At 36.1% G+C, this 25,412-nt stretch overlaps 1 protein-coding gene across 1 annotated transcript in view; it reads right to left on the reverse strand.

Annotated features, from left to right (window-relative positions):
- The window catches only part of LOC129266969 (uncharacterized), a 248,295-nt gene that overhangs the window by 91,612 nt on the left and 131,271 nt on the right, over positions 1-25,412 (reverse strand). Inside the window, exons 117-141 of the mRNA XM_064104176.1 lie at positions 25,085-25,237; positions 24,062-24,202; positions 23,090-23,185; positions 21,292-21,444; positions 20,997-21,137; positions 20,403-20,501; positions 19,409-19,549; positions 18,553-18,693; positions 18,084-18,182; positions 17,396-17,548; positions 16,460-16,597; positions 15,371-15,469; positions 14,856-15,014; positions 13,458-13,595; positions 12,737-12,835; positions 11,472-11,642; positions 10,730-10,873; positions 9,926-10,024; positions 9,513-9,668; positions 7,430-7,462; positions 6,123-6,155; positions 2,869-3,012; positions 2,035-2,133; positions 1,071-1,229; positions 163-300 (exon numbers count right to left, since the gene is read on the reverse strand). Of these exons, the coding sequence (XP_063960246.1) occupies positions 163-300; positions 1,071-1,229; positions 2,035-2,133; positions 2,869-3,012; positions 6,123-6,155; positions 7,430-7,462; positions 9,513-9,668; positions 9,926-10,024; positions 10,730-10,873; positions 11,472-11,642; positions 12,737-12,835; positions 13,458-13,595; positions 14,856-15,014; positions 15,371-15,469; positions 16,460-16,597; positions 17,396-17,548; positions 18,084-18,182; positions 18,553-18,693; positions 19,409-19,549; positions 20,403-20,501; positions 20,997-21,137; positions 21,292-21,444; positions 23,090-23,185; positions 24,062-24,202; positions 25,085-25,237 (3,126 nt within the window). The remainder of the gene's footprint in view (positions 1-162; positions 301-1,070; positions 1,230-2,034; positions 2,134-2,868; positions 3,013-6,122; positions 6,156-7,429; positions 7,463-9,512; positions 9,669-9,925; positions 10,025-10,729; positions 10,874-11,471; positions 11,643-12,736; positions 12,836-13,457; positions 13,596-14,855; positions 15,015-15,370; positions 15,470-16,459; positions 16,598-17,395; positions 17,549-18,083; positions 18,183-18,552; positions 18,694-19,408; positions 19,550-20,402; positions 20,502-20,996; positions 21,138-21,291; positions 21,445-23,089; positions 23,186-24,061; positions 24,203-25,084; positions 25,238-25,412) is intronic.

The following is a 25,412-nucleotide window of genomic DNA, read 5'->3' on the forward strand; positions in this document are numbered from 1 at the left end:
TTAACCCATTGCCCACCGGAACAAGGTGGTACCTTTAAAAAGCAACATGTCAATTCCAGAATTCAGTAGTCAACAGGTTAACCCATCGCCTACCGGAACAAGGTGATCCCTGTACAAAGCCTATGAAAATAATTGCCTTTGGTAGTCATCAGGTTAACATACCTAAGGTGAGGTTGTACACTCCAGCAACAGGTCCAATGGTACAGATGTAAAGTCCAGCTTGTTCACTTGAGATGCTGTCTAAGTGAAGAGTGGTGACGTTCATTCCTTGGAACTCCACATGTACATGGTCTGCACCACCTGATTTTGTGAGATGGGATAGTTTACCGGTAACCAATAGATTAAAGACATTAGTCCATTTGGGGGATACTATTTGTTTTAGATACAACATATACCACATAACCGTTTATGACGTTGATCAACACCACCATCAAGTATTTTCATTTCATAATTTTTCTCACTAGAACAATAACTTCTGCTAAAACTATTATTACCACTATTTTAACAACCATTGTACAACGCCTACTTAGCTTGTTGTACGCAAACAAATGGGAGACTGAATATCAAACATTTGTACTGTTGCACACACGACGTACCATCCAAAATGTACCGTTGCACGGCTTTTGGAGGTGACGTCACAATAGGATTCAATTCTTTGCGCTCAGAAAAAATGAAGGTGAAATACGCGCATAGCTTGCAGGCTACATGCGCAATGCTGCCCGAGGTCATGTGCGCTTGTGGGATTTGCTTTTCGCTTTCAATAATTTTGCTCCCTTTACATAGATTACTGCAGGGAAAAACTCTTGTTTTCATATTTTCGCTAAACCCCGAGGCGTTGTACAACACAAATAGCGAATAATCTTACTCGTGCAATGGTGCGAGATTTCGCATTTGGTAAAGAACGAAACACTCTATTCAACTCGGCTAACGCCTCGTTGAATATAGCATCTTTCTTTCACCTTAAGCGAAATCTCGCACCATCGCACTCATGCCTATTCGCTATTTGTATACTATTATCACAACCACCACTCCACCCTTTACCACTAGCGTCCCACACACACGTAACTCACCATGTCCCACTGGAGCTATTTCCTGACCCAGAGGTCCTATCCACATTGGTCTTCCAATCTCCACGGGTCCGTTCAACTCACACGCAACGCTGTAGCTCTGACCTGCAGACGGTGGACTGTCTTGGATGGGGTTGAATTCCACGCTGAAATCTGTCTCATCTGCAATCATGATAAGATCACAAGAAAATAATACAAACATCTTTCAGATATTTCACATCTTAATGAGATGTCAAGGATAAACTACATTGTGAATATGAACACATCTCCAACCTGATAAATTTGAGCAGCTTAACGGTGTGAGTCGCATTTTTACAGTCAGTAATTGGAACAAAAACACACTGTAGAAGTGTCCACAGTATGACACACTTAAATTTGACGATTTTGACAATGTGAATCACAATTTTTACAAAGGCCTCTATGTGAACATGCTGTAAACACACTGTGATCATATTGTGAACACACTATAAACACACTGAACATATTTTAAGCACACTGAGAACATATTACGAACACACTGTGAACATATTGTGAACACAGTGTGAACATATTGTAAACACACTGTGAACATATTATGAACACACTATAAACACACTGTGAACATATTGTGAACACGCTGAAAACACACTGTGAACCTATTGTGAACACGCTATAAACACACTGTGAACATAGTGCAAACACACTAAACATACTGTGAACACAATATAAACACACTGTGAACATAGAGCGAACACGCTGTAAACACACTGATTATATTGTAAACACACTATAAACACACTGTGAAGATATTGTGAACACATTGTATACACACTGTGAAGATATTGTGAACACACTGTAAACACACTGTGATTATATTGTGAACACGCTGTGAACACACTGTGAACGTATTGTGAACATGCTGTAAACACACTTCATTCCAGCAGGGATATCTGAGAGTTCAACAAGAAAGATTAAATGAAAAACTCACATGAGTATTGGCAGCGAGGTCCAGTGAAAGACTCTGTACATTCACAGATTCCATTCTCGCAACTGCCTCCATTCTCACACTCGGGAAGGCAGCGAGGAACTAAAATAAACAGAGAACATACAAATTAATATCAAATATGGTCCATGTTCAAGTATTTTATCTGGAAAAGATTAATAATAACTATCAATATGTATTGTAATCCTTCACTTTAATATAATGAGCAGAAAGACAAACAGCTTCATATTGCTTAAAAATTAAATGATCTGATGGGATAAATGGCAATGTGGAAAACATAACCCAAATGACTACAACAATCTGTAATTCCCAAGATTACCTGGTTCCAGAGAATAATGTGTGAAGTGTATATCTTCAAAAAGACAAGAATATTTATCAATATTTGTATAACACCAATATATATGCTGAATACATATATTGAACATATACATAAATCCTAATCATTAGTATGATTGAAGATCAAAGAATTGGAAGTAATATCAAGTATCCAATATCTAAGTAATTACTATTACAAGGCATCACTCCACACTTTACTACTCAACACCAAGGTATCATATCGGTGCCCGGTCGAATTTGAAAGCCAACGTGAATGTAGGATGCCCAATAATTGACTTTGAATACTCCCCAGGGAGTGTAGAAAGTGTATGCTCCATGTACGGGCAAGGCAGAATCCGCTAACTGGGGTTAAAACAATTCTGTAATGTAGTTTAGAGACTTTCTTTCGACATATTGAGCACTACTACATATTAAAGCAGTATATGATCATTATTACTAGAAGCAACTTTCTCTGTACAAGTCAATTCTGAATATCAAACTTACTAAAGATGTTGACAACCACCGTGTCTCTCTTAGGTTCCGCAGCACACGTGTAGATACCAGAATCAGACTCCACCAAGTCATTGAGCACCAGCCGAGTTTGGGTACGTGAAATGACCTGTACCAATTGATTACCTAAGTCCACATCTACAACAAACCAAGAAAATATATCAATGATAAAAACTGAAAACAGATTGAGCAATACATGCATGATAGGCTATAAATAGAAGTGTAAACACTCTAAGGGAAAATGAATTCAATATGTTAGTGATCTGGATAAATGCTCAATGATATAAAGCTCATCCTACTTTCGATATGAATTCAGTTTAAAGAAAAAAATGAAATAGAATTTGAAGTATACAAAATGATGTCATTGGCCAATCTTATTAAACACTGGCAGCTGTCATTGGATTTCAGAATGAAAATACAAAGGTCTAGCAATAAAAAATAATCAAATTCTTTCAAAAAGAATTCACTGTGCAAATATTTTTTTTTTCATTTGCTTCCTCTAAGGTATCTCATGTAAATCTCGTAAAAATCTTACCGACACCAAAAAAATTATATACCACAAAAAATAAATGCATATGGAGCTGATTATTCAAACTGAAATTACAAGAAAATACATCTAATCCAAAACAAGATCAACAATGCAACCATTTCAACAAGATCACCGGCTTTCTTCATTTCGCCTCAGTTTGAGGTCGTCAATTTCAGCAATGAAAGGACAGCGTGCCATGGACTTTGCAAATGGTGGCTAACCAAGGGTATAGGGTACCAAAATATGCATGAAAAGATAAATAACATACTTTTACATGCCAGCAAGCATCGAAGCCCAGCAAAGATGTAGCAGAAACAAAATTATGAAAATGAAAAGGATTTCAGAAATATAAATTTCATGGAATCTGACCGAATTTTTAGCAAGAATCTCAATACTTATTTTCAATTAACTATGTATACGGGAACAAAATATATCTTTGCATGAATAGAATAAAGATATAAGTTAGAATATGATTATCCAACAATAAATACTTGCTGCTTATTCTTATTACATGTACATTTATAATTTGTTCACGTGCACGCCTGGTCCCCTATACCCCAGATTACCACTTAACACTTGTCCATGACTAGTTAAATCATTATTAGTCAAATTAAAGCCGATATTATACATGTACATGTAATGTAAAGAGAGCATTAATAACTGCATTAAAGTATTAGGTACATGTATATTAGGAAAGAGGATGGTCATAGAATTGAGGAAACACTGATTGTTAAACCTATAAACCTAGACCTCTGTGATAAGTGAAAAGATTTATACAGTACATGCTACAAAAGAAACATATATTATTTTCACTCAGAACAAACATGTATGTAAATAGTGAAAAGTTGAATATTCCTGGACCCCGTAACATGAACATTAGCAATTGATCATTGGGTTCATTTAGAGAATTGTTGCATTGATTATTGTGTATAATCCATCACAAAACTCCCACTCACGATCAATCGCTAATGCTACAGTCAAATTTCCCCCAAAACAGCCCTTTTATTCATTTTTATTAAAACCACCCATATGTAGCTGGTACAAAAAAATGTATAAACGACTGTTTTCAACTCGCCGTACGGCCACCATAGAGCAAATGTGAGGTATTAGCTTTATGTTACATCCCCATGACTGCAATATTAACTTGTTATTCGTCTATTCAAATCAGAGTACTACATGTTCTATTGTATGTCTGGGATAGCTTCAGATTTTTCCATGGGATCGGGCCTTATTGATATTGTCCATTGCATGTGCAAAATTACCCATATTTTAAAACTTACACCAAACTAGAGTATATATTGAATAAACCAATCCGAGTGATCTTGTTTTCCTCACTTGTTTTTTTTTAGTATGACAATTTTAAAAATCATATAAAGTCAAATTTGTTGAAACTTATTTTCCTAACGTATTCTCGAGGTGCATGTACAATACATTTTATATTAATGCATTTACTTTGGTTTTTCCAGGAAATCATATTCTTCTGTGCAATACTCTGTATTTGTTGTAATACAGAGTAAAATCAAAGACAGTAAAGAAGGTAGAAAAGATACAAATAAAACAACAAAATAAACATACAAGAATATAACGAGACATATTAAATGACAAAGAAAGATTTACATGTGAAATGAACAAAGTAGCATGAACACAGCAAAACGTAAATACACGTAAACTTCCAATAACTGAAAAACAAAACATGTATGCAGTGAGCACAGAGGCACATGCTTATCAAACACAAAATGAGCGGGAAGCTCAAAATTACAAATAAAGAATATAAAAATACAAAGCAAGAAAGTAGAAAAAATATCAATATGTTTAAAACAACACAAAGATGTACATGTATAATTTAAATGCAGATACACAAGAAAGTATGACATATATACATTAGCATTGCAACTACTTTCAAGAATGACAGGAATCACAGGATTTTCAATACTTTTTGGCAGTGTATGTCTAAATACATTTAAACTCATTCCAGCATCACATCAAAATACTTGACAGAAATAATTGCAAAAAAGCATTGGTAATCCACAAATTGTTGCAATCCTTTTATAAGTTGTCTGTGTTAGTATGTTAATAAGGGTTATAGAGTGGGTTTTAGTGGTATTCAGCGCAAGTGCTTCAATTTCCAAAGTCTACAAAATTGTACACAATATCTCAAAAAGAATATAGTATTCTTCATAAATATCTTTCTTCTCCATTGATAAAATATTTAAGAATTTCATATTTCATTTTTATCATTTATGTTGCATGAAATGTTTAGGTACGAGAACTGATTACATAGAGAATTCACAACTAAATAAGAACAGCAAATGTCAAACAAATATAAAATAAATTTTGCCTGACGTGGGGCCCCGTTTCATAAAGACTTAGAACTTAATAATGTAAATTTGACATTATTGTAACTTCCATGGAAACCTTGATACTAATTGGCTGCTTTCCCCTGTTAACATCGTAGTTGCCATAATGGCAAAGTTACCATGGCTGTAACTCTTTATAAAATGGGCCCCATTACGTGAAGTCATACAAGTCAATCATTATTTATAACTTTGATTCAATAGGTTTTTCATGAGTTTTAGAAAAGCTTGAAATAAGAAATTATAATTCTTGAGATGTTTTAAAACAATATTCTTTTCAGACATCAATAGTGTACAATATTGCAATGACATTAGGAGAGCGAGCATAAACACATCTTGCTTGAATGAAAAGGGAAGGGGTTTACCTGATGACTCTATCGTTTCCGTAAACGCTTCGTCTAGTCAGTGTGAACGCAAGGGGAGAAACCAAGATGAGGGATGTAAAGAACATGAGGTTAGCAAAGGGTGAATGATTTTCAAGGATTGGTTTTGGATTTTTTATCACAGATAGGGGGTATGGAGGCACTAACAAATATGGATGAAGAAAAACACAAATGTTCCGTAATGCTTCAGGAACTCCAACAAAACCGACTCTAGACCAATTAAAGCTATTACATTGTTTTGAATGGCATATGAACAATCGATTTTGAGGTTTCATAGATGTGACTATAGCATAAACCATGAGTTCAAAGGGATTTATAAATGGAAATCATGAACTAAATAATTTTAACTGACAAGTGTGTTGGCCTGGTGAATATCTTAAGCACATTCATAATTACATTAAATATAAATGCAAGCAATCTTCAAATTTTGGAGGTTCATCAAGAAATAAATTTGCATGATTTATATGGAAATATTCCTGAATTCAAACTTCTACCACTTGAGAATCACTTTTTTTTTGGGGGGGGGGCAAAGAAATGAAGATGACAGCATTGCTTGAATTTGGTTGAAATATGGAAATGAAAGGAAAATAATGGACTTAATGGGCTGAACTATAAACGTAAATGTCCCTATGAAGAGTACAGAATGATGACAAACAAATTGGAAATAAATCCAATACAACACATATATGTAGTACAATGAATTTGTAATCAATAACAACCCATCTTACAAACTGTGATACATATTTTTTAGCTTACAGCTTGGTGTCCTCTTGTAATGCAGCATTCATAGTAAAGGCAATGCAAGCTCTCATTCAAAAGGGCCCTAAAATGGTCTTGGGGTGGGGTCATTTCAACTAATCACAGGTGCATATTAGACAATACAGAAGAAGATTTAACTCAGGGCTACCAACTGTAAATTTAATTCCGCCCAATCTAACAATTTAACATTTTGGAACAGATAAATTACTAAGAAGACCAAATGTTAATCTCACATTCTTAAAAACCTATATAAACCTGACAAATAAAGCTGCATTCATCACAACACATTTTGACTTCTCTCATCTCGACTATTCAAGCTTGCATTAGAGAAACATTAGGGGTAGGACTTGTGAGTTGCAATCACTTACGGCACTTCCTTATACATGCAAGGTACATGTATATTTCTTTGTGTGGACATAAATAAGTTCATTGCCAAAATTTAGTCTACCCCCACTTTGTCTACTGTGTCTCACTAATAATCCAATTATCTCTTTTTTTTTTTTGGGGGGGGGTGTGAATGTGAACTTTACCTGATGAGCTGATGGAGTATGCAAACTCATTGTCTACCAAAATAGTCAGGTGACACAAGTCAGGTGACACACATTAAGGTCAAAGGTCAATGAGGGTGGTGATGGAGGTGGTGATGGTGATGAACATTTCCCAGAGGGAGGGAAATCAGGTGATGGAAGGGCAGCAAATAAACCAAGCCAAAAACCCAACAGATGAAACAGGAAAATGAACGTAAGAACATGTTTTAAATCATAGGTTTGGGGGTAAAAACAGAAAATACAAAAGCAAATGAAATATTTTGAATAAATTACAACATAATAAATAATCATAATTATAGGATAAAGGGTGAAAACAAACACAAAAGAAAATTCCAATGCAAATCAAATACTTGGAATACAATAAACCATAAAAAACACAACATGATTAAGAAAGCAATTGTAAATTGTAAAAAAAGACAAAACCTGATAGCTCTTCATGCGCGACAGAGTAAAATGAGAAATAATACACTCTTTTACTTCATACAAAGCCAACTGAGAGCAAAAGAAAAAACTTTTTTATAGCGCAATTTAGCTTCCGAGTCATTACTTCCTTATGTGACTGTGGGAATGCTTAAAAGATAGTTAAAAGAGTGTAGCAATTAGCATTTCATACGAGCATGGCATCACATATTAAACTTTACTGGTTTTGCAATAGGTTTGATGTGCTTCATGGAGGCAATGCTATGGTGCGGAGGATACCAATTTTGTTGTTTTAATGATAGGGGGGTGGATGGAAACATTTCATTACATATATGACTTTTGCAAATATCAATTTTATGAGGCAATAACATGTGTAAAAACTATCATAGGAAATTGCTGTAATTCTTGTTTTCTTAATCAAAGTCTATGATAATCGGATTTCATGCAATAATATTCAGAAAATTTGAATGACTTCATGGACTGAAATACAAAGCATTCAGATCAATACACCTATACTTATATGATATTAAGATTCAATTTTAAGCAAAAATCCCAACTTAGGCATTTTCCTTGGAGATTCATTTTAAATGATTTGTTAAAGGAGAATGAAACCCTTGAAACCAGCTGAATCCATATCAAAAAGAAAAATCAAAGAAACATATTGTTGAAAGTTTGAGGAAGATTGAATGAATAATAAGAAAGTTATGAGCATTTGAATATTGAGATCACTAATGCCATGTAGATCCTCCTATTGGCAATGCGACCAAGATCTGTGATGTCACACACGTACAACTCCCTCATTACTTTAGTACTTATTTCACTTATATTCTCACTTTTATAGAGTCTATCACAAGGTGAGGTGTTCTCTTTATGAGAGGACAAGTACAGAGGTTTCACAACATTATATCATTGATGAATCGTTTGTCATATGAGCAAAAAGAGATGTTTTGGGGTATATCTTCAGTGTCCAAAAGGGGAGAGTTGTTCATCTGTGACATCATAGATCTTGGTTGCATTGCCAATGGGAGGATCTCCATAGCATTAGTGATCTCGACATTCAAATGCTCATAACTCTTCTATTGCTAGTCCTATTTTACTCAAACTTTTGTTGATCTTATTCTTTGATTTTTCTGCTTTCACAAAAGCTAACTTGCTCCAAGAGTTTCATTCTCCTTTAAAGTGCATTCTTCAACAAGCCTCCACACACACAAACACGAATAATTCATTGGTATTCAACCCTTAACGTGCCATGAACACATATCTGTGCATCCACTGGAGTGCCACGAACACATTTTCGTGCAATGGTCATACAGCTATTGTTATGTCTATTGCATTTTGAGGAGTGCATTGCATGCATGAGTGATTCCATTGTTCAGTTCAGCCTATGGTCAAGAGGTTTAAGATTATTGTCTCATGAGTGATTCTCTTTTTTTTTATAAATAAAACATTTAAATATAGACTCTTTGAAAAAAGTGGCACTCGCTGATTACAGTGAATGGCACATTAAGAGTTAAACCCAATTGGTATCAGTTATTTCTTCAAATCAATATAACAGCATTTACATGATAATGGGAAATGTGTTGGTTCCACAAGGCGCTATCTTAGGACCTAGTCTATTCACTTTATTACTGGTATGGTTACTTACCTGCCCTACTGGGCGCAATGCGGTTACCACTGGGATCATACCAGACAGGGAGTGGTGCATCTGGACCTTCGCTTTCGCACAAGAAACTGACACTGTCACCAACAGAGGGCGTTAGTACCTGGTCGGGTGTTATTGTGATGTTGTAGAACACTTCGACTAGTGACAAAATAAAGAAAACATAATTTTTTTTTACTTTAATTCCAGCTTGTACTTGTTCTTCATGCAATTTACAAGAATTTACATTCTTCCTTTTACATGATGGCGGAAATAAACATATGAACAATAATGAAAGACTAAGCAATCGTAAGTGGCGAAAAAAGTAAAAATAGGAAAGGCAAGGAATAGAGCTATGGAGATGCTGCAACCAACTTCTAAAGTGGAAGAAGATATTCAGATAGAAAGAGAAATCTTACCTTCTATTTCACAGAACTCTCCTTCAAAACCTTGCTTGCACACACACTGACTCCTTATGCAGTCACCTCTGTTCTGACATGGCTGCTCGCAGGTTGATGCTAAAGACATAGGGGTCATATCAAGGAACTTTGTCAGAATTTCAAGATATTAATGTAAATAATAAGTAGCACTATCAAGTGCATCATGCTTGGGAAATTTTTGTTATAGTTCCACTTCCTATAGATTGCAATAAGAGAATTCATTTTGAGTTTTGATGCTAAAAGTAAATGGTACACATAAAGGGGACTTTGTCAAAATTTCACCATATCTGAATTAATTAACACCTACAGCTATGAAAAGAAAACATTTGGTAAAATATCAGCTGGGACCCTTGCAGTATCCACATGGATTACAGATGCACATGAGGGAAATCGTTTATGTTTTATGCTATAAATGAGTAATTCAAATTGAGACAGTATGAATCTTTCCGTATTATTCACAGAGTAAGAGAAGTTTACCGTCACTGCATCTAGAAACTGCATGGGTTTTGAATTATCTGCGGGCCTCTGCTAAACTTCCTTAGGCCGGACTACTTACATATTTGCAGGATTTTGAAATAGCTTCCTGACACAGCAACAAAATGAAAAATTATCCCAGGATGCTCTTGGATCATAGAATGATGAAATATAAACTACTCTTACCTTTCAATGACAAGTTAACCCAAAATGATGGTTTTGCTCATTGTGCACATAGACCTGCTAATTACTTTTTTTGTTTCCCCAAAGCAGTCTTCATAGATAAGTTTCATTTCATAAATATCTTACGTGGTATGTTGAGAGGATAGAGGCTCGTCAATGGTCCAGCCGTACAAGCATACATTCCGACCATCTCTTCAGAGACACTACTAACAGTTAGCTGGGTCATCAAGGGCGTCAGCTGCACAGCATGAATGGGAGGCCGTGAAGGATCTACGAGTAATGCACAAGAATGTTCATATTACAGTATTGGTATATGGCCACATGTACTAATGGGAAACATAATAATAATGATGAGTATTGCCTAGGGTAGGAAGTTAAGAACCAAGCACCCTAAGAATATAATGTTATTATGACCTTTCTCCATCTTTATTCTGTAATGGCCACACGCCCATAGAGTGCATAAATTGTTTCCATAAGTTCAGTGTTAAAGTACATCTGTGAAGAGGTAAATCTTACCTAAAGTGAAGGTACATGTAGCATGCACAGAGTTTCGAAGATTTTGTGTTAAGTTCATTGTAAAAATACATGTGTGAACATTTACTAATCTCACCTTAAGTTTTGGTAACATTACCAACAAAATAATTTTTGTAAGTTCACATTTAGTGTACCAGTGAGTGTGAAAATGTAAAAAATTATCCATAGTATTCGCAAAATACAATTAAAGTAAAAGGGATCAGTGTAAGTTCGGTGTTAAAGTACATGTATGCAATTATAAAATATAACCTACATTTACATTGTCTACAGAGTGCCACAGGTGCTTGTCTAGGTTAAGTGTTGAAGTACAAGTGTAAAGGTGTTAAAATATTACCCAAGGTGTTGACAACTGGGAACACTTCATCATTTGGTCCATGCCATCTTGGGTTGGTGTAGAGCGGGTTGGGGCTGACCTGACACAGGAAGTTGATCTCTTCACCGATGTTTGGATCGCGATCCAACGAGGAGGTGATAGTGATGTTCACCTTAATTCCTTCTGGTCCAACTAAAAAAAGAAAAAAATGTTACATCTTCATAATCATCATCATAACCAGGATCAGTGGTGACAAATGGGCTAGTCACACCTGGGAGGTGTTTCACAAAGATTTAAGTATGACTTTAGAGTCGAAATTAAATGCCTACATGTAGTTGCGTATGTTATAAAAGGAATGACGGCATTGCTCAGAGCATGCCGAGAGGACCCGCACTACCGCGTATTGATCAGTAAGATTGCGAGTTGCATATTATGTAAGCATCGGCATTTAAGTGCGACTCTAAGTCATACTTTAATCTTTGTGAAACACCACCCTGGTTACATTGTTGAAGCTGTTGCTCAATTCTGTTTTTAAAAGTTAAAATACAAAATGTCACAATTGAGTTCTACAATCATAAAATTGCTAGTTCATATGTAGCTACATAAATTGTCCTGATATCACTGAGTCAATTGGTTGTCATCACAATCCATGCTTATTTTGTATTTACATTTTTCTTTGTATTTCGATTCTGCAATGTGTCCAACCCATTTCAGTTTGCCTTATAAACTTTATAAATTCAGGTTGAGAATCAACTTGCCTAGTCAATAAAGGTCTGTGTATTTCAAAAGCTCACCATTTCATACATGAATATTCTTCAAGAGATTAGAAGGAATGGAATACATCCTGAAAGTAGTAGTTCCTTAAGCCCCCATCACACTTATTCCGAATCAAGCAGAATTGGCCGGAATGAAAGGACTCTCGTTCGACCACCAGTTGGTCATTTAAATCTACTTCGAACACCGTTCGAAAATACCCCTTGAATATTTTTAACATGACCAAACCTTCGCGACGGCCAAAAGAATGACAAAAATAGTTTGAATGCAGTCAGAATATTTAGAATGCGCCTAAAATGTCCAAGAATGTAGCACGAATTATCAATCTGACTCCACTGCGGTACATTTTGACTAGTGTATAATGATTCACCTGGTCAATTTACTAAATTTCAACTCCAGTTTGGTGAATTAATAAGTTCCTCCAAAATATTTCTAGATTTTTTAAATATTATTTTCGTTCCAGCTTCTGCTTGATTCCTGCTGATTCCGAATAAGTGTGATGGGGGCTTTACCTGGTATTTCACAAGACATTCCTGCGAATCCAATAGGGCACAGACAGGCTCCATTGTCACACGTTCCACCATTGGTACAGATGTCTTCACACTCTCCACCTGTTAAATCATACAAGCGATAAAGAAATCAAAGACAGATTACTCCATAATTGGCTTTAAATATTTCCTTGTTCTCAACTTGACATATACCTCTATTGGAAGATAGCATTGAAAATGCACATATTGGAGCTTAACGACATGCCCTCATCAGAGTAAAATCACACAAACAGAACTCTAGATTAAAAGAGTATGTCCGTACTCAATGCTATTTTCCAATTTTGGAATACCAAAGACACTTTCTTTACACCTTCATACGGTATGCTATTCTCACTATCTTGCTTGCACTGCTACAAACTGTACATAGAGATCTACTATGACATCCCATATTCATTGTTAAATCAACTTTTTAACTTCCCACATCAATGAGGCGATCATGTTTATTCATATACATGTAACAGCAAAGGAGGCAAGAAACCCCAAAAGGTTACACCAAACATAACTATAAATTATAGGGGAATTAATGAAGGGATTTCTCAGGCAATATTTCAATCGATTGAAAATACCTAATTTCAACTGATGAAGGTTACAAGCTACTAAAATCCATGTATCTGATTAGCTTAGAGCGAATTTGTCAGAGAATATCACAAACAAAATGCTTGTGAAAACCCTCTCCCACACTTACTCCTGGGGATGAGGACAAAGGAAGATTCCAGGGGACCCACTCTGCAGGTGTATTCTCCTGCATCTTCTACAAGCAGCTCATTGATGCTAAGACGGTTAGACTTCCTGGTGCTGCGAGTATTGATGTGCTTACTACCTCCTGTGGGAATAGGGGGGATGAAAATAATATGAGAAAATGTTTTTTACACAATCACGAAAATTTACATGTTTTTGGTAAGCGTTCCTCTTGCTGCTTTAGTATTACAGCGCCAGCTGCAATGAAAGTCTGACAAGCTTGTAGCCTAGCAAGGGAAAGCTTACCAAGAACAGGTAAATTTTTTTGATTGAGTAATAAAAAACATTTTTCTCATGTCTTCACACCAATCAGATGTACCTTTTCAGTGAAATAATAATAATAGTGATAGTAATAATAGTAATAACTATCATTTACCCAGGGTAGACACTTGAACTGTTAAATTCAAATTCAATTCTGTTTTATTAAACAATACTCGTCAAAAAGTCCGAAGACTAACAATGTGAGTTTACATTTTAACTGATTCTAAAGCAGGCCCTGCATAACATAATATACACGTAGGTTATTATTACGCTTCACCATTCCCACTTGAAAAGAAGGGAGAAGATCCCATTACTTAAGTCTTCAGTAGGTCTTGAGGCGTGCGCTCCACCATTAAGCTGTAATACCAAGAATGATTCAAAGGCCAGAATTCTGAAGTCGGGTTTAACTTAAACTCAGGTTTAAAGTTGTGGTTTAAGTATTTAAGTATGGATAGCCAATTGTTACATAAATCACTAACAGTAGAGATATCATGTTTCAGCTCATTTGGCTCTCAAATCTTTCATAATTGTCTAAGAAGTATAAAAAGATGATCATCTTCACCGTCAATGAATCAGGAAAGAGCACAGTAAACATAAGAAACATACAACCTAATAAAAATTTTGACACTTGTGGCTTCCAATAATTTTAGTACAGGTTAGACCACGGTCGAAATTAAACCTGACTTCAGAATATGGGCCAAAGAGTCTAGGAATTGATTTGAAGAAATCAGAAGTGCATTAATCCTTATTATATTGAAGTACAGGCAAACATGTTGCAAGTTGTTGTATTGCCAAACTCACATTACTGCTGTATCTGTATGGACTAATAATGACCAGAGAAATATGACGTGACATGACAAGAAATATGACTGACCAGAGAAATATACCTTGATTTGAAAAAAAATAGGACTAGTAGATTTAAAATGGCAAACAGACACGTGTATGACAAACTTTTCCTTTAAAATTCCTTTCTTTTTTCCCAATATCATGAATTCTTAATCATTATTTATTGCCTACTTTGATGAGAAAGCAAATTTTGATAATGTTGTGTCAGTGGACATGTCAAAGTTCATCATTAGCTTACCTCTTCCGACCGACCTTATGACCTCTCCATCAGGACCAATCCACTGTGGATTGACCTCATTGGTGTTGCCCCGAATTTCACACAGGATCTTGGTGTTGATCCCAACTAGGAACTGGTTATTACGCTGGATGCGGATTCGAAGCTGGTAGTCATTTGTAACTATCAATAAAAATATATAAGAGCTTATGACATATACAATGAGCAACATCTTTCTTATATCACATGAACCTGTTATACCACTCAACTAATACTGGAAACCATTCTAAATGTTATATTTCTATATGCTAGTAAGGCATAAAAAGGGACACACAAACTCATATTTTGGGATCTTTATAAACGCCTTCTTCATGATACTCTTGTTCAAACCTTATCAATAGCTTTCAAACATTTCCACAACTTATATCTAAATAATGTGCATATTACATTGGAGATACACCACAACTCATGATGAAAAGGATTTAAAATAAGATGGAAAGTAATTGGAAGTGCCCAATTAGTTGAAAGTTGAAACTCACCGATATTCTGGCAGAAAACACCATCGAAACCGTCCAAACAGTTGCATCTCCCCTCCACGCATGTTCCTCCATTAGAGCAAGGGACAATACACTCAGGTCCTGGAAATAAAAAATATTCAATGGTAAATTGTAGATGGGTCTACATCCAATGGCCCGAATTCTGAACTCGGTTTTAACGTAGACCATGGTCTAACTCTGTGCTAAAATTATGGGAAGCCAAAAATAAAAAAAATATGTTTATATTGTATATTTCTTATGTTTACTATTTTATTTCATTTTTGCTTTCATAACAAAGAAAAATACTTCAGTTATCATTCCCAGATAATTATGAACAATTCTGGTTTCATATGAGTAAATTAAATTGTTAGGGATTTGTGGCCCAATTGGCTATCCATAGTTCTACCACAACTTTAACCAGGGTTTAATTCAAACCCGAGTTCAGAATACTGGCCAATAAGTCTACTTTCTGTTAGGTCTCAACCCCGGGGGGGGGGGGGTGTTTCACAAAGATATAAGTGTGACTTAGAGTCATGCTTATAGGCTGACACACATGACGTGTAACGCGCGATCTTATTGAGTAATAGGCAGTAATGTGCGCCCTCTTAGAATGATTTGACCACTGCAGTGATGCCTTCTTTACTGCACACAATTGGGAATTTAAGTGTAATTTTAAGTCACACTTAAATCTTTGTGACACACCACCCTGGTCTTATCCTAGCTCATCAAGTTTGTCTACTAACTATTTGGTCTAACTGCAAATGAACTAATTTACTATTTCGTCTAATTTTCAGTTTTGTTGTACCAATTTTCCTCCATTAGAACAAGGGACAATAAACTATGGTCCTAGAAATAGGGAACATTAAAGGGTAAATTGTAGACTGGCTTAAATATCCTTCATTTTTTTTCTGTTAGGTCTCGCCCTACCAGGTCTTATCCTAGTATGGTCTAACTGTCATTCAGTACTGTTAATTTTGTCATGGAGTAATTTTTCCGTAGCTTAAAGGTCATGTATGCAACAGCATACAACAAGCTCTACCAGTTTTCTTATATTGATGGTTTTGCTACCATGGCTATGCTATTAACCAATACCTGACACAGAAAGCAAATAGTCAGCCCTGTTCATTCCGACCACACAGCTGTAACGGCCAGCGTCCCCGGACTCCGCTGATACGATGGTCAAGGCTGTCTCGGTATTAGACTCCACATCAGAGAAGATTCTTTGGCCAGCTGCACAGAGATAGAAAGGTCAATCAAATGGACGGTCATGGCTGAAGATATACTGTAGTTTTTTTAATTGCATGAAATAATATAAGAATATTCAGCTTATATATATATACTGTATATTGCTTGTGTGATATCTAGGTGCTTTACAGATATATCATTACATTGATGGATACTGGATTACCCACATACAGTGTATGCACAATATCCACTCCCTGAGGAGTATTCCTGTGATGAGAAGTCAAGATGCCCTAATTGGTAAGCCAACTATATATTGACTTACATTCTCCCTGTACCATTCACAAACTGGGTGAAGAGAGGCAAAATGGGAATTGACGCCTTGCTAAAGGAGGCTCATGCCTTGGTGTAATTCAGACACATTGCCCTCTGATTACAAGGTTATAAGAACTGCAGCTACATAACTCTTCGACGTGTAGGACATACATGTCACACACATTTCTATAATTGTTGCACTATGGTCTTTCACATATTCATCAGGTTGCAATATATTCCATATGGTTATGTATTACCATGGTTGACTCTTTTACCACTGATATTACATGTATTTGAGGCCGAACATAACAGCGATTGCTCTTCAGATATTTATATTGAATACCAATATCAACATTGAACTCTTGAAAGTGATATTTGTTCCATAGAAGTCATATAAAAACCTACGCAACTTGCTGGTTTCCCTGGTAAAAATTTGAAGGAAAAACAAGACATTTTTCATTTTGAATGTTTTTACAAATCATTAAAAATTAGTAATATTGACATAGACATTCGTCATTCTGGATAGCTTACTCTGTATTCCAGCAATAGGTTGGTTATCAGGTCCCAGCCATGTTGGTATGCCCTGTCCTTCCTCAGACACTCGACATATCAATGTTAAATCATCACCAATCTCTGGTTTCTCTCTAGGTGGTCCTTGGATTTCAATGGAGAAAGGCCTCTTAACTAAAAAAAAAAAGATACAATTATACAAAGATAAAACATTATGAATTAGAAATTTATTGAAATTAGATATAATTGATTGTACAAACAATCATAGCAATACATATAATCGATATACAAGCAAAATGAGTGTGATATTAAATATGACAGAATTATGAACATTGAGTTCAAGCTGTGGAAAACAGACAAATTTCATTGTTTTCCAGCCTTTTTACAAAAGGTCTACCAAACGGCTACAAAGGGCTTTAAAAAGGAAGAGATAAGGCTACAAAAGAGAGAGAAAACGGCAAGTTGCTCACTGTTAAAAGAGATCTGAGCTTCTTTTAAACTAAGACTTGTAGCAGGAATCTTACTCAATACCTTTTTTTGCTTTAAACCAGTTTCCAGATAAACAGAATAATGGATGATTATGTAAGCAGATGTGAAATTATTCTTGCCGTGAAATTGATAGAAGTGACATGTTGTAACAACATCAGTACAGAAAAGAACATGGGGTCGTTCTTCCTGATAAATTGCTTACGCCTGAGGAAAAACTTACCTCCAACTTGACAGAAGCTTCCATGGAACTCCTCTGTACATTCGCACATACCTCGCACACAAGAGCCTCCATTGATACAGGGCTGGCTGCAATGTGCAGCTACAAGGTGTACAAAAAGAAATCAGTAATATGGTGACCAGTAATTATACTCATCTCCCGCAAAGATAGTACTAAGAATGTTATAATTATATTCTATCATTAGTTTTTACCAATACTACGTTATCATGTTAGCTCAATTTTAATATCCCTATCTTCATATGACTTTTAACTCACTTAGTACGAACATTGGCATGTTCACAATTGTATCACGATCAGTGTCATTCTGCCATCTAACACAGTCTGAAGAAGCCATTGATCGAAGGCAGAAGTATTCGAAAAAGTACAAAACATTGTTCTTGATTCTGAAACAGGGTGTATGTTCTCTGTTTAGAACTCTGTTTCCTTAGAGAACACAATAATTTCAACTTACGTTGAACCTGAACAGAGAATTCAGTAGTAACTGGCCCAACATTGCAGACATATGGCCCAGCGTCCGAAGCCTGCAGTTCATTGATGACAAGACGGGTTGCCTTACGATCCAGAGCAATGATGGTGTAATGAGAATCACCACCTTTGAATAATCAAACAAAATTAAAGTGAAAAAAGTGAGGGGTGTTTCACACAAATAGTCGCACTATAACTTCCAGTTGCGTACGGTAGAAAAGGCATAACTGCTTATTAACCAAAGAGATTTTATGTTACATATTGTGTGCTTTGGCATTTAAGCGCGGCTCTAAGTAACATTTTACTCTTCATGAAATACCCCTTTGAAATGTTATCACTGTTGGGTGCCATCATGTATATCTACTGGAGCAAATTGTGAGGCACTTGGTCACCACAAGGAACAGGCAAGATACCAAATAAAATGGTGTTTCATAACGATTAAGTCTCAGTCTCAATGATTTAAGAAGTGTTAGTGCCCACGTCCAATAAAAATGATCTGATCAATGCGATGATACCACACGCAAATGGGTATTCTATTTTTTCAGAATTAAATTACTGTGATCACCCATCAGGTATGTACAAGTCACTTGATAATCTGAAATGATACTCTCTCTGCATTTAGTCGGACAATGAGATAAACAGTACACTAATTTTACTTTTCTGTTTCAACATCTTTTCTAATACACAAACACACGTAATGGTCTACAAATTTCATTTAAGACCTTCTGTTCTACTTTGCATACAAATGCAACACAAGAAAGAGCACAAGTGGGTCTAAGATGTTTCCCTGCAGGCCATACCAACAGAGATCAACATATATGTAATACATAAAACAAACATACTTGGGTCTATGATGTTTCCCTGTGGGTCATACCAGACTGGATTCTGGTAGGGTGCTGTCTGATCAACTTCACATACGAAGCTTACGCTGTCACCTGTCTGGGGCAACGCTGGTTGAGTCTGATCGATCGATATCACAAAATCTGAAACGAAAATGAGAAACAATAAAACAATCAACAAAATCTTCTTTATGTCCAGTGGGCTGATGTTGAATAATCATAACTAACTCAGTATGATTAATCAATGTCATTTTCAATGTGACAATTTTATTGTGCAAAATATCTTCCAAATCATGACTGTAAAATATATGCATCAATAGATGACTCACACAAATCACATGTCGTGTAAATGTGCTGAGGAAAATATCTTTATTACATTTTAAAATATTTGAACGTCAACTATTTATCTTTTTCAATGAGAAACCTGTTGCATGTTACATTTTGTATTACATAATTCATAAAAGTGATATCCTCCTAATCGAAAGGGGTTCAGTGCAAATCATTAACGGCTCTGCGCCACAGTACAATATTAATCTAATCAACAAGAACACTCCTGTCAGGTCCCTACATTCATCCAACTCTGGTTCCCAAGTTATTCCCAAATCTGTTAAGACATGGGGGTTAGGGCTTTAGCTCACACTGGCCCTGTTCTCTGGAATGATCTTCCCCTGGTTATCCGTGAATGCAATTCCATTAACACATTTAAACGTTACCTTAAGACTCGTCTATTCAATGCTTCTTACTCTTAATTGTTCCTGAATCTATTACTATCATATTTGTACTTTTCTCTTTCTTTCTTTCTTTCTTTCTTTCTTTCTTTTTCTTTCTTTCTTTCTTTCTTTCACTGTGCCTTGGGCACTCTGCCGAGTGGACTGGGCATTACAAATCACATATCATTATTATCATTGTAACGGAATATGTGTAAATTGATTGGGGCTTTGCATTTATCTGAAGAACAGACAGTGTGAGATGTTTGCATTGAGAGTGATATACTTACTTGGTGTTTCACACTGCTCTCCTGAGAAGCCTGGTAAACATTCACAAACTCCCTCCACACAGCGTCCTTCATACAGGCAAGGTTGATCACAAGACAAGGCTGGAAAAAATTGTAAACACAGAAGGGTTATGGTACATGTATCATATTTCATTCCACTTTATTTCATCCCATGGCATAACAGACTCAGCATAATGAAAGCATGTTGTGCTATGTAAGGTAAACCTTACGACTCTTTTCCAAGCAGCGTTGTGCTGCACTAGTCCAGTCTTGCCTCAAAGACAGTGATATGACATTGCCCTTGGATTATAGTCCCTGGTCTTTGGGCCCTTGGTCTTGGTCTCTAGAAGTTAGGCCTTTGCCTTGAATGTCTAGTCCTTACTCATGTGCAATTAGCCTTGGACTCGAATGCTATCAATTTATCATGGCTTGAGAGGTTCATAAAATGAAATGAAATTGGAGAAAATTTTCGTGACCTTATTGCGCTACATTTCAAAGTTTTATCTGACATTTCAAACATCCTAAAATCATTCGCTGTTATGATAATTGCAGTGATAAAGTCACCCTTATTTTTATTATTTATTTTTGTTTACTTACGATCAACAAGAATTGTGAATCGTTTGTCTACAGGTCCTACGTTGCAGACATACATTCCAGCATCATGCAGACGCAGATCACTGATGAGCAGACGAGTTGCATAGGGTGACAGGTTCTCCGTATACATGTGTGCTGTTTCACCTGGAAAAGTACGACAGCATTATGATTTACTTATTTTAGGACAGGTTTGCAGCTCATCATATGCAAGAGTTTCAGTGACTTTTAACACTTTAAACCATTAACAAGGCGCCTGATAAAACACTTCCACCTTATCAATATCAAAGTAGTATCTTACCTTGTCCAGCAGGATTGATGACATTACCCTCCCTGTCTCTCCAGACCGGTACACCATATGGATTCTCTCGGGATACCTCACAAAGATACGACTGATCCTGACCGACGACAGGTACCTGACCGGGCGGCTCGCTCACCAAGATGAAAGTATTGTCTGAGAACGATGGACAAAATTAGCAAGATAAATACCGTAAGTAACGGTGTATTAACCGCACCTTTTTCTCGGCGGGACAGAATCAAAAGTCGGGGGTGCGGTTTATACACGGTGACAGGTCTGAGCCAAGCCAATCTCAGCCCGATACCACTACCAGTTTTCAACTCGCGTCGGGTGGCCGAGCGTAGCCGCTTGGGGCAATCCCGTTTAGAGGGGTATGAGCCGCGGGTATAAAAGGGAAGCAACTATGACTACCGGTATCTGCCGTAAATGTCCCTCAAAGTTATATCACGGTAACAAACGCACCTACCTTCATGAAACTGACTTTTTTTAATGGTGTGACTCTGTCTTTGTTGTCATTTTTTAGTCATCGCGGCAAAGTTCAGACGCCAATCGATCGCACAGCGCGGTGCAGCTAGCCGAATAAGACATGCATGTGTAATGTTTATCGCAACGTCAACGTAAGCTGGCGCTTTACCTTTCCGTGGAAGTTATTTTGTTTGACAAATTATTGGTATTATTTGACAATTAATTTCTTTCATTTGCCTTTCCTTCATTTCTCTCTATCATCCATCATCTCAAAATCAATCTTCAATCCCCATCTTCACTCCTTCCGACTTTTTATTTTTAATTATTATTCACTTTATTCCCGCCCAGAGCTCCCATTGAAAATACGGTATACCGGTACTAGCATTTTTTTTCCTATTTTGCTGTCTGTAAGATACCGCCACACACGTACTGAGAACTACCGGTAGTGGTTCAAAGCAGACAAGAAAAACACCTGAACAAAATCGCAAATTTCTCGTATCTTGAACCTTCCCGTATTCCCTTGTCTAAAATTCATGTCAAGACATTGAATGCTAGACAGAATTCTGAAAGCAAAAGTGGGGCTGTGATGCAGGAAATATGATATGAACGATCTTCTCGTATGGGTGAGCCCCCATGTTGATGCTGGTATCGGTACTTGCAATGAACACCGGTACCATATGTGTGTGTGTGAGGTGACTCGGAGTGTGGAAGTGGCCAATAATATCGGCAACTTGCAGATAAGTGACGAAGCGCTGATTTCCCATCATTTTTTACCAGTAATTCTTCGATATTTTTTGGTTCTTGACTCTTTCTTAAATACGCATATTAGAGATAGAAAGTAAGTTTGATTAAATTTTTTTTTTTATGATTTTTTTTTTTTTTTTTTTTCCATCCGAAAATGGGGGGTGCGGTTAATACACGGGTGCGGTTAATACACCGTTACTTACGGTATATAACTTGGTTCATGATAAACCATCTATAACAGATGAAAAGAAGAATCCAGCAAGAGGTATCAACAGATTAGCAATTAAACTATGTTACATGCATGTTTAACCTTCTAAAACACATTAAATGTAAAATCTGATTTCTTGGTGCATATTCGATTTCTAGTTACAGGGCTCTGTGTTCATGGTCTGTCTACAGATAAGATTTTAAGGTTCGAAGTAAAGATCAACTACATCTAAAGAGAGACTAGGAAAGATGGACTTTATTTTTGCTTATAACTGTGAGGGATTTGGGTGACACAAAATGCAAATAAGAAGTATAACAAATTTTAATACAAAATCAACATATAAAATAAAGAATACAAATGAATGTTAACAAAGTGAAATCTTACCTGGGATATTACACTGCATACCCACTAACCCTATAGGGCACACACATCTCCTATCAATACACTCTCCATTGAGACATTCAGGGTTGCAATCAGGATCTGAAATAGATTAAGGGACTAATATTTTTTTTGCTTTCTTGTGTATTTTCCTGGGAAAGAATATTTGTGGCTTTTGCTTATCATCTTATATAATCAAAACCCTCATGCAACATGACCTGTTGTAAGTAATAACAAGATAATAATATTCAGTTTTCATATACATGTAGCATGGCTTACAATGAGTCTCTCAATGAGGATTCAAATCTGAAGGCCCGTATTCTGAACTCAGGTTAGTTTTGGTTTAAGTATGGATAGCCAATCATTACATAAATCACTTACAGTAGAGATATAATATTTCACCTCATTTGGCTCTCATATCATCCATTATTGTGTCGGAAGTATAAATAGATTATTGTCTTCACCATCGATGAATCAGGAAAGAGCACAGTAAACATAAGAAACATACAAATTAATAATAATTTTGACATGTTTGGCTTCCCATAACTTTAGCACAGAGTTAGACCATGGTCTAAGTTAAACCTGATTTCAGAATACTGGCCCTAGGGTTTAAATGCAACTTGAAATAAATTGCAAAGTGTCAATAAGCCCTTTCTGCTAGCCTTTCTATAAAATACCCATTAAACAGAAATAATATATGTATAGTACATTTATTCAGTAATACAAGCTAAAACACTCTACATTTGAGAATAAAGAAAGGATGAAAACTACATGAAGCACATTACAGAAATCATTTGGCTAGCATGACAACAATACTATCACTGAATTCTAAACAAAGACATGTACCAATGAATGATAACATATATTGAAAATGTTTAATATTTTGGGAAGGACAGCCTAGCATCTAGGCCTACCAAAACTAAAGGACAATCAGAATAGCAAAATTCAGATTAGACATAAAAGGTAGTTTAATCTTACCTTCAAAGGTGATGTTGTAACCGTATGTGAATGGCCCCACCCTGCAAGCATACTGGCTGGAGTCCTCGGCCTGAGCGAACTCAAAAGTGAGCTGGGTAGCGTAGGAGGAGATCTCTTTTGTATAGACTCTATTATTGCTTCCTAAAAGGTAAAGAAATGATTCCATACATGTTTAAATCCTCAGTTTAATCCTTTATGAATGAACTACTCTGAACATTCCATGAGACAAGAAAGTGATCTGCATGCTATTCTTATCCTTCTTTTCCTTCAGCAAGAAATTTATCCAACATTGTAACACACTCAATCCAGGTGAGGTAGATGGGTACCAGCAGGAAGTAATTCCTCAAAAAGCTGTGAGCACCAGAATCCGTAGAATAGCTTAGCCAGGGTATTATAGGAGAGTCTTGAGCACCTAACAAGGTGGACACATGCACTATACAAATCCTGTATTATCATTTATTATTATTATCACATTTTGGTGATTCCTAAACTTTACAGCATACACCATATTGTAGAATCATTATAATAATACAAATTCCTCAATGACTTTGAGACAGTTTCTTTGAGTCAAATTTAAGGGCCAGAACAAAATTTTAGATGAAGGTACTTGTCAATATTGGTATTCAAATGGGATAATAAAACAATTTCATCAATTTATGTAAGATCACAGAGAATTTTTTTTTTTTTTTATTTCATACTTACAAACTAGTGTCCTATTTACAAGTACATCAAGCAATTTTTTTTTTCATGTCTATAAAGTTTTGTTTGTTTCTTTAATTGAGCATGAAATTTTTTGCAAGTTCAACAATTATTTCTGTATAGGAGTAGAGTCTCTTTTCGATTACAATTTACTTAAGATATTTCTTTTCCTCCTCTAATGTGGCCTAACATGAAAACATCTTTCACTATCAAGTAAAGATATACAAATTGTTTCCCCAGTCTTTAGAATATAATTTTGGGCCAAATACTGATGAGCAAAAATATATTTATTACAAAACTAGGGATATCCACAATCTCACATACCTTGTCCATATGGAGAAACAGGTTGACCACTTGAATCGACCCATTGGGGCGGGTCATAAGAACTGCTTTCGGGAACCTCACAAAGGAAGGTTGCATTGCCTCCAACCTCTAACATTTGACCTTGAGGTTCGGTGATCACAATGAAGTCTTCAGCTGCAATGTACAAAGGTGGAATAAAATTTGTAATCAGAAGTGATGGAAAGGACATCTTGCTATGGTTTGTAATCACTTGGTCTTCTAGCAGATCATCTAACACTCGAATGCCTAGCACCATCATGGTTAAATTCACTTGGTATACTAACTATCTTGACCAATTTCAATTGGTCCA

The sequence above is a fragment of the Lytechinus pictus genome, chromosome 8 (assembly GCF_037042905.1).
Source record: "Lytechinus pictus isolate F3 Inbred chromosome 8, Lp3.0, whole genome shotgun sequence".
NCBI lineage: Eukaryota > Metazoa > Echinodermata > Echinoidea > Temnopleuroida > Toxopneustidae > Lytechinus > Lytechinus pictus.